At 43.2% G+C, this 14,901-nt stretch overlaps 1 protein-coding gene across 13 annotated transcripts in view; it reads right to left on the bottom strand.

Annotated features, from left to right (window-relative positions):
- The window catches only part of BBX (BBX high mobility group box domain containing), a 120,677-nt gene that overhangs the window by 32,094 nt on the left and 73,682 nt on the right, over positions 1-14,901 (bottom strand). For all 13 annotated transcript variants that reach the window (XM_077927207.1, XM_077927202.1, XM_077927205.1 and 10 more), the window contains 4 exons: positions 13,717-13,959; positions 9,751-9,949; positions 6,379-6,446; positions 1,083-1,163 (listed from right to left, as the gene is read on the bottom strand). In XM_077927207.1, coding sequence (XP_077783333.1) covers positions 1,083-1,163; positions 6,379-6,446; positions 9,751-9,949; positions 13,717-13,959 — 591 coding nt within the window. The remainder of the gene's footprint in view (positions 1-1,082; positions 1,164-6,378; positions 6,447-9,750; positions 9,950-13,716; positions 13,960-14,901) is intronic.

The raw sequence follows: 14,901 nt of genomic DNA, 5'->3' as shown, positions 1-14,901 counted from the left end.
GGCCACAACCTCCCCTCCCATAAACCAAGCTTTTCCAATGCCTAACCACTAAACCTTATAAAGTTGTGATGATTTGCTACGAGGTAGGCAAAAACCAAGTGGCTAGTGCCAATTTGCCAAGTGGGAAAATTCCTACCAGGCCGCTTCAACAGGCAACCAACTGAAGTCCATATCAAGGTCAAGGTGATAAACGAAAGAAGGGAGGGAGGGCAGGAGATCCGTGGAAGCTTGGAGCAGAAGGAGGAGCTCCCGGCCACGCAGCTGCTTAAATGTGGCTAGCCATGCCCCCACCGCCAGCCAGATTGGCTGACTGTGGTCGTGATGCGTGCCGGGACTCCCCAGTGATGTGGGGGTCTCGACCCCCCCCCCCCGCTGAGGGCGGGAAAGAGCGAAGCCTGCACGCAACCCCACCCCTCCCTGAAGAGGAGCAGCTCTGTAAGTATGAGAACTGAATGCCTGGTTCATACACTACCTTCACCAATGAGGATGTATCTGGAGATGTTAAAGGCTGCTTACGTGTTCAAAAAATGGATTTGTGACTTTGGCCCTCGGTTATATGCTGAAAGATGATTAGGATTTGACAGTACAGGATTTGACAACATATGAGGGCACGATCTATCTATCTAATATGCTAATTGATGGTCCTGACCTTGACTTAGTACTGAAAAGAGTGTTTCCACACTTTAACCTGAACAGTCACCTGATGAAGCTTGTCAAGATCTGATGCCTGAAGAGGGCATCCATTATAGCTGCTAATTAAATAAATATGTCCTTAGCTGGCACATTTTTGGCTTCAGGATGCTTTCGACTAAATATACGAAAGAAATTCTTTCTTCTGCTCAAGAATGCCTACCTAATGCAATGCATCATGTAAAGCATTTAATTAATTAACTATATTTAAGTGCCATTAAAGATGCAGAAGTCACCCATGATCCTCAGGTAAATATGTATGTGGCCACTGCTCAAATGGATGATAAATTAACTAAAGCATTTTTGGAGCTTATCTGAAAGCCTTTAGTGTTCTTTTTTTATTTATTTATTAAAAAACCAAAAAAAAACCCCAGAAATTAGAAAAAGCTCACCTCAGCAAATTGAAACAACGGCGACTTTAGACATCCTTCAGTAGAATTGGATGCATCAGAATGGCATGTACTTGAAGAAATCTGAAACAAAGATTATTGGGGGGGAAACTTTAGGGACTACATTCTGCTTCGTGTGTCAATTAGAAAGGGGCCTGCCTGTGAGTTGCAGGCTTTTACTGCTAAGTGGTGTGCGCATATATTATTATTTCTAAAGCACTTTCAAATCAAAATGGCATAGGAGAGATAAAAGTAATGACAAACCCTGCCTGGAGGCTTACAATGTATCAGACAAAAAAAGTGGAGGGGGTGGAAATGGTCACAAGAGGAAGGGAAACCTGGAAGGATTAATGAGCAAGGAAAAGCCTCAGAGCACAGATTGCTCTTTAGAAGCTGTTTAAGAACCATGTAGCCAGTGCATTCCAGAGCTGTAGAATAACAACAGATGAAAGCAACAATGAAAAGTAATAGTCAGGTTTTGGGTTTGATTAGAAGTACATAAGGGGAAAAGAAGGAGCAAAGAGAAAGAAAGAACTGAAAAGTTAAGGAGGAGAAAGTGTACAAAAGCACTGTAAGCCAAAAGAAATTTAAACAGAATGCTTTAGGGAAACAGAAGCCAATTTTAGAAAAGAGAAGGGATAGAGAAATACGGGTAAAATAAGGAGCGTGGAAAGAGCTGCAGAATTTAAAATGAAAAAGAGATCAGAAATGGGAAGGATGGGCATTAGATGCTTCACTGCAGGCAGGCAGGTACATATGCAAACGAGTCGCCATTTGCCTTTTTAGTAGCATTGCCAGCACAAAGCAGCCACTGGTATGCAGAAAAATGGAAAGTACCAAAGACTGAAGGGAGGAACCAAGTATGAAATGCACATAAGAGATCACCTTTCATTTGTCCATCCGTTCATTAAGGGGAAAATTAGTTTGTGATGAGCTAAATACAGAAAAATGCCCTATAAAATCAAGTAATATAATCTTTTCTAAGAGTATAATGGCATAGCTGACACTTAACAAGTGTGCAAACACCAGCATTGATTCTACATTTCATTTTCATGGCTGGGACACGATATAACGCATTCACACTCACATCATGAGGCAATAAGAGATTCCTAAAAATTCAGCGTAGTTAACAACTGTTAATACAACTCTTGAGAAGATGAATATCATTAATGCAATCGGATTAAGCGTTAAGAAATACGAAGTCAATGTATCAGAATAATTCTTGCCCATGTATTATTAAATGCAAAGAAAGGATAGCAAACATGGCCTTCTGTCTGCTTTTAACACTCAAACACACACTGCCTCCTTAATGTCTGCCTGATTATTCTTCGAAGAAAATGAAAAGGGGTTTTTTTACCACTGCATGCTTCACTTGCCAGCCAAATGTCTGCCCAGAATGTTTTGGGAAGGAGCTGTGAAGTTGCTGTGAAAGTGGATTTCTCATAAGAAATTTGTCAGAATGGCTGGTAGACACACCAGGCTTGCAAACAAGGGCTTAACAAGCACCATGTTACTTCCTACTCATGGCATTATGGCTACATCAGCTGCCACAAATGCCCTCCACTCAGAAGTCTGCCTGGCTGATGTGGTCATTGTTCCAGCACTAGGTTAACACTTATTTATTTGCCCAGGCATTTTAAGCTGCTGATTCGCTTATTATGCTGTTTTTAGCAGTCTTTATTTGTTCAGAATGGCTTACTGTTCTGGTTTCTTTGGTTTATACTCTGTACCTGGTATTTGTAAAAGTGAAGGACAGGCTATATAAGCTACATGTAAAATGATTGAAGTTAAATCTTAGGTTTGCAAATGTTCCCCTGTCCCCACAGACCAGCAAGTTATTCACATAATTTTCATCTGATGAAGTGGCCTGTAGTCCATAAAAAGTTGCTTAAGAGACCATCTGGGAGCAGCCGCTGAAACCACATAACACTGGTCTTGAAAGACCTACATTGGCTCCCAGTATGTTTCCGAGCACAATTCAAATTGTTTGTGCTGACCTTTAAAGTCCTAAATGGCCTTGGCCCAGTATACCTGAAGGAGCGTCTCCACCCCCATCGTTCTTCCTGGACACTGAGGTTCAGTGACAAGGGCCTTCTGGCGATTCCCTCGCTGAGAGAAGCCAAGTTACAGGGAACCAGGCAGAGGGCCTTCTCGGTAGTGGCACCCGCCCTGTGGAACGCCCTCCCACCAGATGTCAAAGAGAAAAACAACTACCAGACTTTTAGAAGACATCTGAAGGCAGCCCTGTTCAGGGAAGCTTTTAATGTTTAACAGACTATTGTATTTTAATATTTTGTTGGAAGCCGCCCAGAGTGGCTGGGGAAACCCAGCCAGATGGGTGGGGTATAAATAATAAATAATTCTTATATTATTATTATTATCTTTGCTTTGAGCCCTGCAAGATCTGCTCCCTGCCTTGTAGGCCTTTTCCCACCTGGCCTGAGAGGCAAGGCCCGGTTGACTCCAGCTATAAAAGCTGAAGCTGCCAAACAGAATCTTGGGCTGGGGCATTGTTTATGGGTTTTTGTTGTTTATGGGGGCTGTTGCTGTCGTCTTTTTGTATCTTTGTTTCGTATCTTATGCTCTATGTGGAAATTGTTCAGTCTGTGTACTTTCTGATGTTTTGTTTATGACTACTTTTGTTATCTTTGTAGTGCTGCAGTTTCTAAAAAGCCACCTAGAACATGTTTTAACTTTGGAAACATGGCATACAAATAAATAAATAATTGATTGATTGAAGCACAAGATGCTACAAAATGTTATTGTGTTTATATTGAACCATGATACTCTTTTGCCACTACCAGTACAAAATCACATTCTACTTCTTACAGAAATTCAACATGTATGTGCTAAAAGCTGCCAGATTAATACATTTTGTATTGCAAAGCTGGTGAAATGTAAACAGGCAGATGGCTACTTTAAACTGAGCTGCTGTGGTACGGCGGTGAACTTCATGAGCTGTGAGCCCAACACTCCTGATTCTAGGCTCAAGTGTGTAGGCAATGTCCGAACCCGCACTTGAAAAATGGGAGGTAATGATACAACACCTTAGCAGTAGTGAAGTAAATATTACTGAGTAAATGGCGAAGAGATCGCACTGGCTTATTTATTCTGAATGTTTGTAAGTGATGCCAGTAAAGGTTTGATGATGATGAATATCACTGAGATAATGTATTTAAAATTATTTGTTACAACGGTATTTTAAGTAGCTTTGAGTTACCTGTGTTGATTAGGAAAGTGGGATCTAATAGCATGTAAACTATATTTTTAAATGCTTTTTGCATTTAAAATAACGCTACCAAATATTCCGCCACGTTATTCTAAATAGTCTATGGCAGTGGTGGCAAACCTATGGCATGCGTGCCAGAGAGGGCACTCAGAGCCCTCTCTGTGGGCACGCATGCCAACGCCCCAGCAGGGCTGTAGCTTCCATGCCGGGTTGCGGGGGGGTGGGGGGGGGCTTGGATGTGCCGTCCAAAGCCTGCGGCAGCAGGGTCTGGCAAGCAAACGAGGGGCTGAGCAGGCATTGATTTCTGCCAGTCTGTTTTTTCCGACTCAGGAGTAAGCTGCCTTGAGTTCAGCAGGGCTTAACTCCCAGGTCAGTAAGCATATCAAGACGGCAACATAAGAAGGGGCTGCTGGGTTTACATGTTCTCTGGGCTTTCCCGCAGAAGCCAACAGAAAAATTCATTCCATGGAGGAAGCCATCAAACGGTAGCCAAAAAAATAGCAAAATACAACAACAACAACAACAACAACAACACCACCACCACCGTATTTTTCGCTCTATAAGACGCACCAGACCACAAGACGCACCTAGTTTTTGGAGGAGGAAAATTTGAAAAAAAATATTCTGAATCTCAGAAGCCAGAACAGCAAGAGGGATGGCTGCACAGTGAAAGCAGCAATCCCTCTTGCTGTTCTGGCTTCTGGGATAGCTGCGCAGCCTGCATTCGCTCCATAAGACGCACACACATTTCCCCTTACTTTTTAGGAGGGAAAAAGTGAGTCTTATAGAGCAAAAAATACGGTAATAATAATAATAATAAAAACAATAATAAAAATAAATTTATACCCCACCCATCTGGCTGGGTTTATTTATTTATATATATTTGTATGTGCGCACGAAGACAATCATTATCTTATATTAAAGATTGGCAGAGGGTGGCTCTTAGTACAGCCCTCCAGTGTACACTAGTGGCCAAAATTGTGATACCTTCTGGAAAAAATGTATTTCCAAGGTTTGATGGCTCATAACACTACTTGGTTCTGGAGTAATACCAGTGGGTTTTTTCTGTGGGGACGCAAAGGGACGCATACCTCTGAACATTTTGTGAATTTAACGGTAGATGAATTTCACTGTATTTATTTTCCCCAATTTGAACTGTATTTATCCCCCCCCCCCCCCCGTGGTGATTTTTCTTGAGTAAAACTGAGTGTACCCCTAAACATATTTTTTGAGAAAAGCACTGAGTTATGCCACAAAATTATATATGAATAGAAAGATAATTTAATGCAGTAACTTTTATGAAGGATTATTTATTACAACAGCAGTCATAAAGAAGAAACAGAAAAAATGAGATCTACAGCTCAAATTGCCGTGTTGGCACTTTGCATTAAGTAAGTGGGTTTTGAGTAGCAGTTTGGGCACTCAATCTCTAAAAGGTTCGCCATCACTGCTCTATGGTATTCAAATTCTAAATGCCTGAAGGACACATGTGTATCAGACAATATACAAAGTAAATGGATTTTGCTCTCAAGGCTGGGACTTCTAAGTTCACAGAACTGTTTACATTCACAGACAGTTTGACTCAAGATACGTCCTCTTGATTATAGTTCCTCTTTACTAGAAACTCTTTAGATATAAAGGACTTGATTCTGCAATACAGTTGTACCTCTGCTTATGAGCCCCTCTTGTTACGTATCCTTCGGGATACACACGTGGCAAACCTGGAAGTATATTTCTGGGTTTAGCTGCACACGCATGCACAGTAGTGCTCTATCGTGCCACGCGCGTAGAACAGGCACCTCCAGTTGCGGAAACCTCAGAATCCGACCGGAGCTCCGGAACGGATCCTGTCCACAACCGGAGGTACCACTGTATTTGACACCAAAGTGTTTCACATTGTACAACTGGCACAAATGATTAGGTTCTATAGCTACGGAATGGAAAACTGTGTCACTGACTGCAGATACAAAACCTATCAAATAGTTGTCAGCAGAAGTTACATTACTATACATATCTGTCAAACATGCATTGCATTAATGAAAGGATGAAGCAGGCAAGATAGCTGCTTACCTCTTGTGCAGTCAAGGCATGTTCTCCTGCTAACAGTAGCATACTGAGGCCTCCCATTTGTGTAGGATCTATCAGAGAATAAAAATATATTGATAAAAATGTTTTATTTTGGAGCCAGTTCAAAAAAAATGTTTAAGCAGGTCTTAAACATACTGGGCCACAGCACTGAAAGGAACTATAAAGATTACATCTTTTAACAAAGACTACTTAAAAGGAATCAACACACACAACACACCCCATATATATATCTTTTTAAAAAATGGAGTAGGAAGGAAGTCTTGATAATATCACGATAAGCTATTCATAAAGTCACTCTTTTCATAAAATTTCAGTCTAGTGCTGGTAACTTTTAAGTGTTACAATAAAGTGCAGACAATATACACAAGAAACTTCAGGCACCCTCCTGCATACAACTGTCAGTTGGTACAGCATGAAACTCTTAATCTCACGAGTTGTGGGTTTGAGCTTCACATTGGGCAAAAGATTCCTAGACTGCAGGGGGGTTGGACTAGATCAGTGTTTCCCAACCACTGTTCCGCCGCGAGATGTTGCCTGGTGTGCCGCGGGAAAAATTAAAAAATTGAAAGATTTTTTTTTTTAAAAGTCAAATTTTCGATTGGGGCGCCGTCACTAGATGACCCCTGGGGTTCCCTCCCTCCCTCCCGCTCTGCGCCTCCCTCCTCCTCCTCCTCCGGGGAGGCCCTTCCTGGCTCTCGGCCAAGGCTTGGCGGCTGCCACTCACTCACTCGCTCGCCCACCCGTCCCTCCATCCCTGCACCCGGCCTCTCCCCCTCCGTCCCTGGCGCAGGGGCTGCCGGGATCCGTAGTCCCCTCGCCCTTGGGCTCCGCGCCCGCGCGGGGTGCGCGAACTACGTTTCCCAGCGTGGCCTGGCGGGCCGGGCGTTTTGTTTGAAGCGCTCTTCTCCCGGCCATGGAATGAGCGCAGCGGCGGCGGCAGGGCGGGCAGGGGCTCTTCCGCGCAGACCCCGCGCAGCCTGCCTGCGCCCCCCCGGAGATCGGGCGGCAGGATGGAGCCCGGGGATCCCCGCGGAGGCGGAGCAGCGGAGGCTGCCCCCCAGGTAGGGCTGCGTCGGGTTTTTTTTTATTTTTGCAATGCTGCATCCGCGCCGGAGGGGTCGCATCAGACCGCGGGGAGACCCCTTGGCGGGCGTGCAAGGCAATGCATGCGTGCAGGCGTTGCATGGAGTGCAGTGCAATGCAATGGCAACGCGGCGCCCTGCATGCATGCATGCAACTTCCACCAGAGCTCCGGACTTGGCAGGTGAGGGGGGTCCCCAGTGGGCGGCAGAGAGAGCCGGGAGGGCGAAGGGGAGCCGGGGGGGAGCAGCGCTGCTCCCCGAGCCGAGCCCGGGGGGAAACTTCGGCGTCGTTGCGCCGGGTGTTGGAAGCGGAGGCTGGCGGGGGCCCCTCACCTGCAAAACCTGGTCGCCTCTCATATATTTCGTGCATTGCATTCATCGCCCGCTTTCTCCTCCAAGGAGCTCCCGGGGGCGCGCGTGGTTCTCCCCGTGTTATCCTCGCAACAACAGCCCTGCGAGGTGGGTCAGGCGAGTGGCCCAAGGGAGCACCCAGGGATTGTCCTGGCCAGGTGGGGTGATTTGAACCCTGCTCTCTGCCTGGTCTTCGTCCTCATTTAGCCCCCACATGTGCATGACTGTGCATGACTGAGGTTTTCCCCCCTCGTCTTGGCTATGGTGTGAGTCTGTGCTGTTAATTAATGGGGTTCTGCCTTCGGAGAAGATGAGCCAGCCCTCAAGGAGGTGATTATGTAATTTGCTAGCAATTCATGTTCCTCCCGGCGTGACGCTGCGCGCTGACGTCACGGGGCTGTAATGGTGGTGTGCCTCGAGATTTTTTTCATGAAACAAGTGTGCCTTTGCCCAAAAAAGGTTGGGAAACACTGGACTAGATGACCCAAGTGGTTTCTCCCAACTCTACAATTCTATGATTTCTATTTGAAGCAAGACTATGGGATTGCACGGGATCACACTCAAGTCTCTCTTTCCCCCATGTTGGGAAGGGAAGTTTGACAATGGGACTCAGTGAAAACTCATATAGGTTTCCCTGTTTAGAACCCCATGCAATTAGCATGCTCCCCTCAGATGTCTCCACCAATGCGGAGGAGGAGGAAAGGGCTGGTGGGAATGTCATAGTGGGCATATGGCTCCACTTTCTAGCCCCATGAAATTAAGACAGGATGCCCAAAAAGGGCATTGCTCAACCCCCGCTCCCTCTGCTGAAGCAGAGTCTTGCACACCATCACCTGCAACTTGTATCTTTAGATCCTGCCACTCAAAAATACACCTTCCCTCCAATCACAATGGACTGTGCTTTTAAATGGATTGTAACTTGTATTTGGTCAGACTCATCATGAGTCTTTCACTTCCATTCGATATAGAGAACTATTCAATGAAGCAAAACATGATTTGTGCCTAGTTTTGTGGAAGTTAAAACATGATTTGTGCCTAGATTTGTGGAAGTTAAACATATTTTCAGTGTTTGGAAATTACTTTATTAAAGACACAAGAAATGTCTCATGTATAATTTTTTGCTCAAAACATCTGACTTAAGCTGATTTAAGTAGCTTAAAAGAGCCCTAGGTAGGAAGAGTTGCAGCAATATGTGGGATCATGCAGGAAATGCGACAGGTACTATAATCTATCCATATATACACAGCGTTGAATCCCACTGAGTAATTAGTCACAGTCAGTTCCCAATGAAATCATGGGACTTAAAGTCATGACTAATTTAGTTTGTATCCATCCCATAGCCAGGAAGGCAGTCACAACAGGGACTGTGTATTTTGTACTGTGTGAACAGGATCAAATGTTGCAGTCATTACTGGAATGAGGTGTTCCACTGACTATGTATCTTAGAACTTATTAAAATATATAGAAGGCATGTTTTACAAAAGAGTAACAGCTTCAAGGATATCTACAACCCTATAGCATTCTATTACAAAATGATTGCGGGAATCAACCCATTTTAATAACACAGTGGAACCTCGGGTTTTCGAACGTAATCGCTTCTGGAAGACATCCGAATCATTTGAAAACCGAGGATCAATGGGTGGTTGGCAAATTCCATTGAAAAAAACGACTTCCGAGGTGCATTCGAAAACGGAAGCAATTACTTCTGGGTTTTCAGTGTTTGGGTTCCGAATTGTCCGGCTTTCGAGATGATCAAAAACCGAGGTTCCACTGTACACGATTATAATAAAACAAATATTCCCATTGACTCTAATGAAATACAGTACAATCTTGGTGAAACCTCTGACTCCTAGGCCTGATTCAGTCACGTACTGTAGGCCAGAGACTTGGGGCTTGAAGTCAACAGAGATCTCAAACGAACCTGCCATTGCGAAATTCAGCTGAGGCATTTCTTCTGTCTTCACTAACTTTTTCGGACTTGGCAAATCTTTTGCAGGTTCTGATGGGAAAGCCCACAGCTTTTTCCGGTTAGTAACAGTAGATGACTGGGTTTTCACAGGTTTATTTGTAGGCGGGCACCACTTGTAGCCAGGGTTTGCTTTCATAAATGCATCCTTGTACTATGAAGAGGAAAGGGAAAAAATTGCGTCAAGAGACAGCACAGTTTTGTAGAAAACCTTGGGGAAATGTAACAACTTAGTATTCATAGTTATTTGTTTCATAACATTTATACACCACTTACTGTATTTTTCGCTCCATAAGAGGCACTTTTTTCCTCCTAAAAAGTAAGGGGAAATGTCTGTGCGTCTTATGGGGTGAATGTGTGGTCCCTGGCAGCGGTGGAGCTGGGGGCTTTGGTTTCCGGAGTGGGGGGGCATGGCACGCCACCTGTGCGAGTGTCCTAATGGCGGCGCCCGCGCAAGCAGGTGGGGAGAGGCGACGTGGGGGAAGAGGGCTTTAGAACAACCTATTTAGAGTTCCCTCTGTCTGAGGGGCTCTGTGACTTGCATGAGAGCAGCCAGGAGCCAGCGCGGAGGGGGATATACTCCCTCACGCACTCTGTATTTCCCCCCCTTACTTTCCTCTTCTAAAAACTAGGTGCGTCTTATGGTGCGAAAAATACGGCAATTGTAAAAACAAAACAAAACTCTTCTAAATGGTTTACAAAGTACTGGTTTTAGGATATGCAATACACAACAACTTGAATGTTTATTTTGATTCAAGTCAAATGGGGCTTACTCCCATATAAATATGCACAGGGTTGCACTCATTGCTTATGTTTGTTATCAGAAAAGCTATAAAACCTGTACTATAAATTATGAGTTTATGGATGATCTCAGATTGCCAAGCTACTCCATAAAAACATTTCTCAAAGCATCAATGGCTCAACTATTTTTCTCAACCACCTGCACTATACCAACAATTTTTTTTAAAAAAAAGAATATTCATTTCTTAACAAATAAATGAAACATTTGGTCTCAACCTGAAGACTAGGAAATCTTGGTAATATCACCAGGAAATATGACCAAGACTGACAAATTTTAATTGAAGGGGGGTGGTTTAGAGGGAGGATTCCTCTTGTTCTCAGGTCCTGCTTGTATGTTTCCCACAGCTCTTGGCTACTGTGAGTACAGGTTGCTGAATTAGGTGGGCCACTGGCCTGATCCAGCAGGCTCTTCTTATGTTCCTGATTAAGGTTTCTCAATGTTGTGCTACGTGATCACAAAGATAGGTAAAGGTAAAGGGACCCCTGACCATTAGGTCCAGTCGTGGCCGACTCTGGGGTTGCGGCGCTCATCTCGCTTTACTGGCCGAGGGAGCCAGCGTACAGCTTCTGGGTCATATGGCCAGCATGACTAGGCCGCTTCTGGTGAACCAGAGCAGCACACAGAAACGCCGTTTACCTTTCCGCCGGAACGGTAGCTATTTATCTACTTGCACTTTGACTTGCTTTCGAACTGCTAGGTTGGCAGGAGCTGGGACCGAGCAATGGGAGCGCACCCCGTCGTGGGGATTCGAACCGCCAACCTTCTGATTGGCAAGCCCAAGAGGCTCAGTGGTTTAACCCACAGCGCCACCCACGTCCCTGATCACAAAGATAGCCTATTGCATTTACAGTATGTCTAGTCTGAGTTGGAAGCACTGAGCCCTATCCAATATATTTTGGGTAAAAGAACAACTTAAGCCTTTGTGTGCTTCTACATTTCACCATTCAGCTAATGAAATTGAAATTGTCAGGTTTCCCTAATTACTCTTACAAGGTATAAATATTTGTTATCATTCGCCCATACTAAAAAAAATGGTCGCAATATAGAGAGCTGGGTGTAGACCAGATTTGAAGTTTGGGCTTGCTCCAAGATCTTTTTTTTTTATAGCCTTGTTGAACCTGAGGGCTAGCTCCAAGAGACACATTGTATGGCCACCGTTCTAAGCTGTGCATTATGTCTGGGCAGTGTTCATAATGAAGCCAAATTATAACTACAATTTTTAAAATGCAATTAAAAAGAAAACCCTCTCTCTCCTGTATGTATTTTCATCAATGCTTTACCAGGAAAAAATTGTTAAGAGGACCCAGTGGCAAGTTTTTGTTCATAATTACTGCTATTGCACAGCTAAACTACAGAAAGAATAAAAATTATATGCTTAATTGCACGTCTCATACACATTCTTGGAATGAATGTTACTGAGCTGAACACACTTGGCTATATTGTTCCTTTTCAATAGAGAAATGTGAGACTTGCTTTCAGAACCAAGCCTAAGAGGGAGGGTTTGTGTGAATCATATCGCCGCAGGCATAGCAGTTTTCAACACACTATTGTTAGAAGTTTCTAATTGTCACTTTTCACAGGAGTGTTATGCAGTTGTTCTTCTTCCCCACTGACAAAGGTTCAAGGGGAAGTTAAAGATCTCAAAAGACATTTTAGTCCTATAAATCCAACTCTCCAATTTTCCAGATCACTACTGGATTCCATTACTATTACTGTTGTTGTTTTTTTACTACCTGTTGAAATAATAAGTCCCTAATTTCAGTATTGAAAAAAACCAAATGAGAACTATTTTTATTATTCTGAATCAATAAAGAAGAATATCTAAAGACATTATCCACTACAGGGTGATTCGGAATAAATATAAAGAGGGCTTTTGATTGTATCACACCAGTTATGATACACTGTCCCCAAGAAGCTTTCCCTGGACCGAACTTCAGCGAAAGACTTATTATTTATCAAGGCATACTGTATTTTGGATCTTATCTGCTACTTTTATAGATTAATTTAGGAGAGATTCCTTGCAGCAGAACATTATTTTATAAATACGAGTTTTATAAATTCTGCAGGGAGATCATTCCTTACTGGAGTTCGAGCATTTATTTCACAGCAGTGAAGCCCGAAAGCAAGACTTAAAAGCAACAGCACAATCTCAACCTGTGATTCCCAGAAACATACTGCCTCTGACAGTGAAGGTACACTAGTGGCAAAAATTGTGAAAACCTTTTGGAAAAAGTGTATTTCTGAGGTTTGATGGCTCACAACTCCACTTTTATTGGAGTAATACCATGAAATTATATATCAATGGAAAGAAAATTTAATGAAGAATGTAATGCAACAAAGATAGTTCAATTATCTGTATTCTATCAAAAGTTATAGCCAATTAACCAGAAAAAGGAAGCACAAATTGCTTAGGTTGATATGCAGTAGTTTCCCTTCATTTGAATGTAGCCAATGAGCGTTAGTGTTTAGAGAGCCAAATCAGGTGTTATGGTAGTCTAGGTTATCAAATTATTGATAAATTAAATAGTTAAAATCGGCTTTAGTTAAAAAAAGTATGCTCTTCTAACGTCTCAAGTTGTTGCAAGGTATTTTTCTTTTTTAATAAAATAAGTCTGATTAGAATTCAAAGCATATCACCAGCAAATAGCTAGTCGTCAAGAAAACCCTTAATTAAAATAAATCTACCCTTTGGGTCTGTTTCAGTAGCAGTAATTTGGAAAGGGAAATATTAGAAAGTAAAACAGGTATTTCACTTGCTTTTGAGAAACCAGTTATAACATATTTGCTGGAACACCTTTTGGGTTTTAAAATGGGAATGGGCCTCTGTAAAAGGAGGGTATCCAGACCAAAAAAATTGCATATTTAGTAAAAATTTAGTAATCCTGCTATTTTGAATCAGGTACTTCAGGTCAGAGTAACACGATATAAAAAACACTGTATGAAATGTATAAACTGAACTGTTTAGCTTGATCACGAAGCTCCTTTCCTTCTTGAATTCTTGTTTAATCCTCTCCCTTGCAAAACCTGACACAGACTGGGGGAGGAAGGGATTTTAAGCATGATGCTGTTTTTCAAATGTTCACCATTTAAACATGTGGCACAATAATGTCACTGGGTACCTCCTTGGCCATGTCGGTGTATTTCTGCTTTTCTTTAGGGTCTAGAACAGACCACCAATCTGCCAGGATCTTGGTAGCACCACGATTGTCCAGACGGGGGTGTTCTTGCCGCACAAGGGAACGGTGGCGTTTGCAGAACAGAAGGAATGCATTCATCGGCCTGCGAGCTCGTTGCTCTGAAGATTCCTCATCTTCTGTTTCGTCAGCATCGTGCTCAAGACCATCAGCACCAAGAAGATGGACCTATTTTACAAATAAAAATTCTAAAGATGTAATGGATATTTCTCGTGTCTATTAGTTATTCGCTCCAACATCTAACTTAATATTCTGTGTTAAAAACCTGCAAATCCCCTGCAGTGAAGCAATCAATTCAGCAAAATGTCTGAGCAAATAATATTACATTAGCTTTGCATTTACACTTTGTGGGATGAAAGATAGATTCCACTCAGAGACTGAAGTGAGGTTCAACAGAAATCTATCTTGCTGTGCCCAGACTATGGAACTTCCTCCCAAGGCAGGCTTGTCTTGCCTCCTCATTAATGGCCTTCTAACCAGGTAGATAGGTAGATAGGGATGCGGGTGGCGCTGTGGGTTAAACCACAGAGCCTAAGACTTGCCGATCAGAAGGTCGGCGGTTCGAATCCCCGCAACGGGGTGAGATCCCGTTGCTCAGTCCCAGCTCCTGCCAACCTAGCAGTTCGAAAGCACGTCAAAGTGCAAGTAGATAAACAGTGTTTCCGTGCGCTGCTCTGGTTCGCCAGAAGTGGCTTAGTCATGCTGGCCACATGACCCGGAAGCTGTACGCCGGCTCCCTTGGCCAATAAAGCAAGATGAGCGCCACAACCCCAGAGTCGGCCACGACTGGACCTAATGGTCAGGGGTCCCTTTACCTTTAACCAGGTAAATAAAGTCTTCCTGTTTAAAATGCTTTTGTGATCTGAATGGTTTTAAGGTTCTGCACTGGTTTGTGCTTTAAATTGTTGCACTGAACAATTTTGTTGATGGAAGCATGCCCACTTGTTTTAGTGGATGGGCAAAAGAGATATTTACTACTCCAATGTGTTTTAAATATAGGGTATTAAATAGTTTTATTTTAAAGTTAATTATTTTAAAGTTTACAGTGGTGCCTCACAAGACGAAATTAATTCGTTCCGCGAGTTTTGTCGTCTTGCGATTTTTTTTCGT

The sequence above is a fragment of the Podarcis muralis genome, chromosome 4 (genome assembly GCF_964188315.1).
Source record: "Podarcis muralis chromosome 4, rPodMur119.hap1.1, whole genome shotgun sequence".
Taxonomy (NCBI): domain Eukaryota; kingdom Metazoa; phylum Chordata; class Lepidosauria; order Squamata; family Lacertidae; genus Podarcis; species Podarcis muralis.
This window is presented reverse-complemented; position numbering and strand designations above follow the sequence as displayed.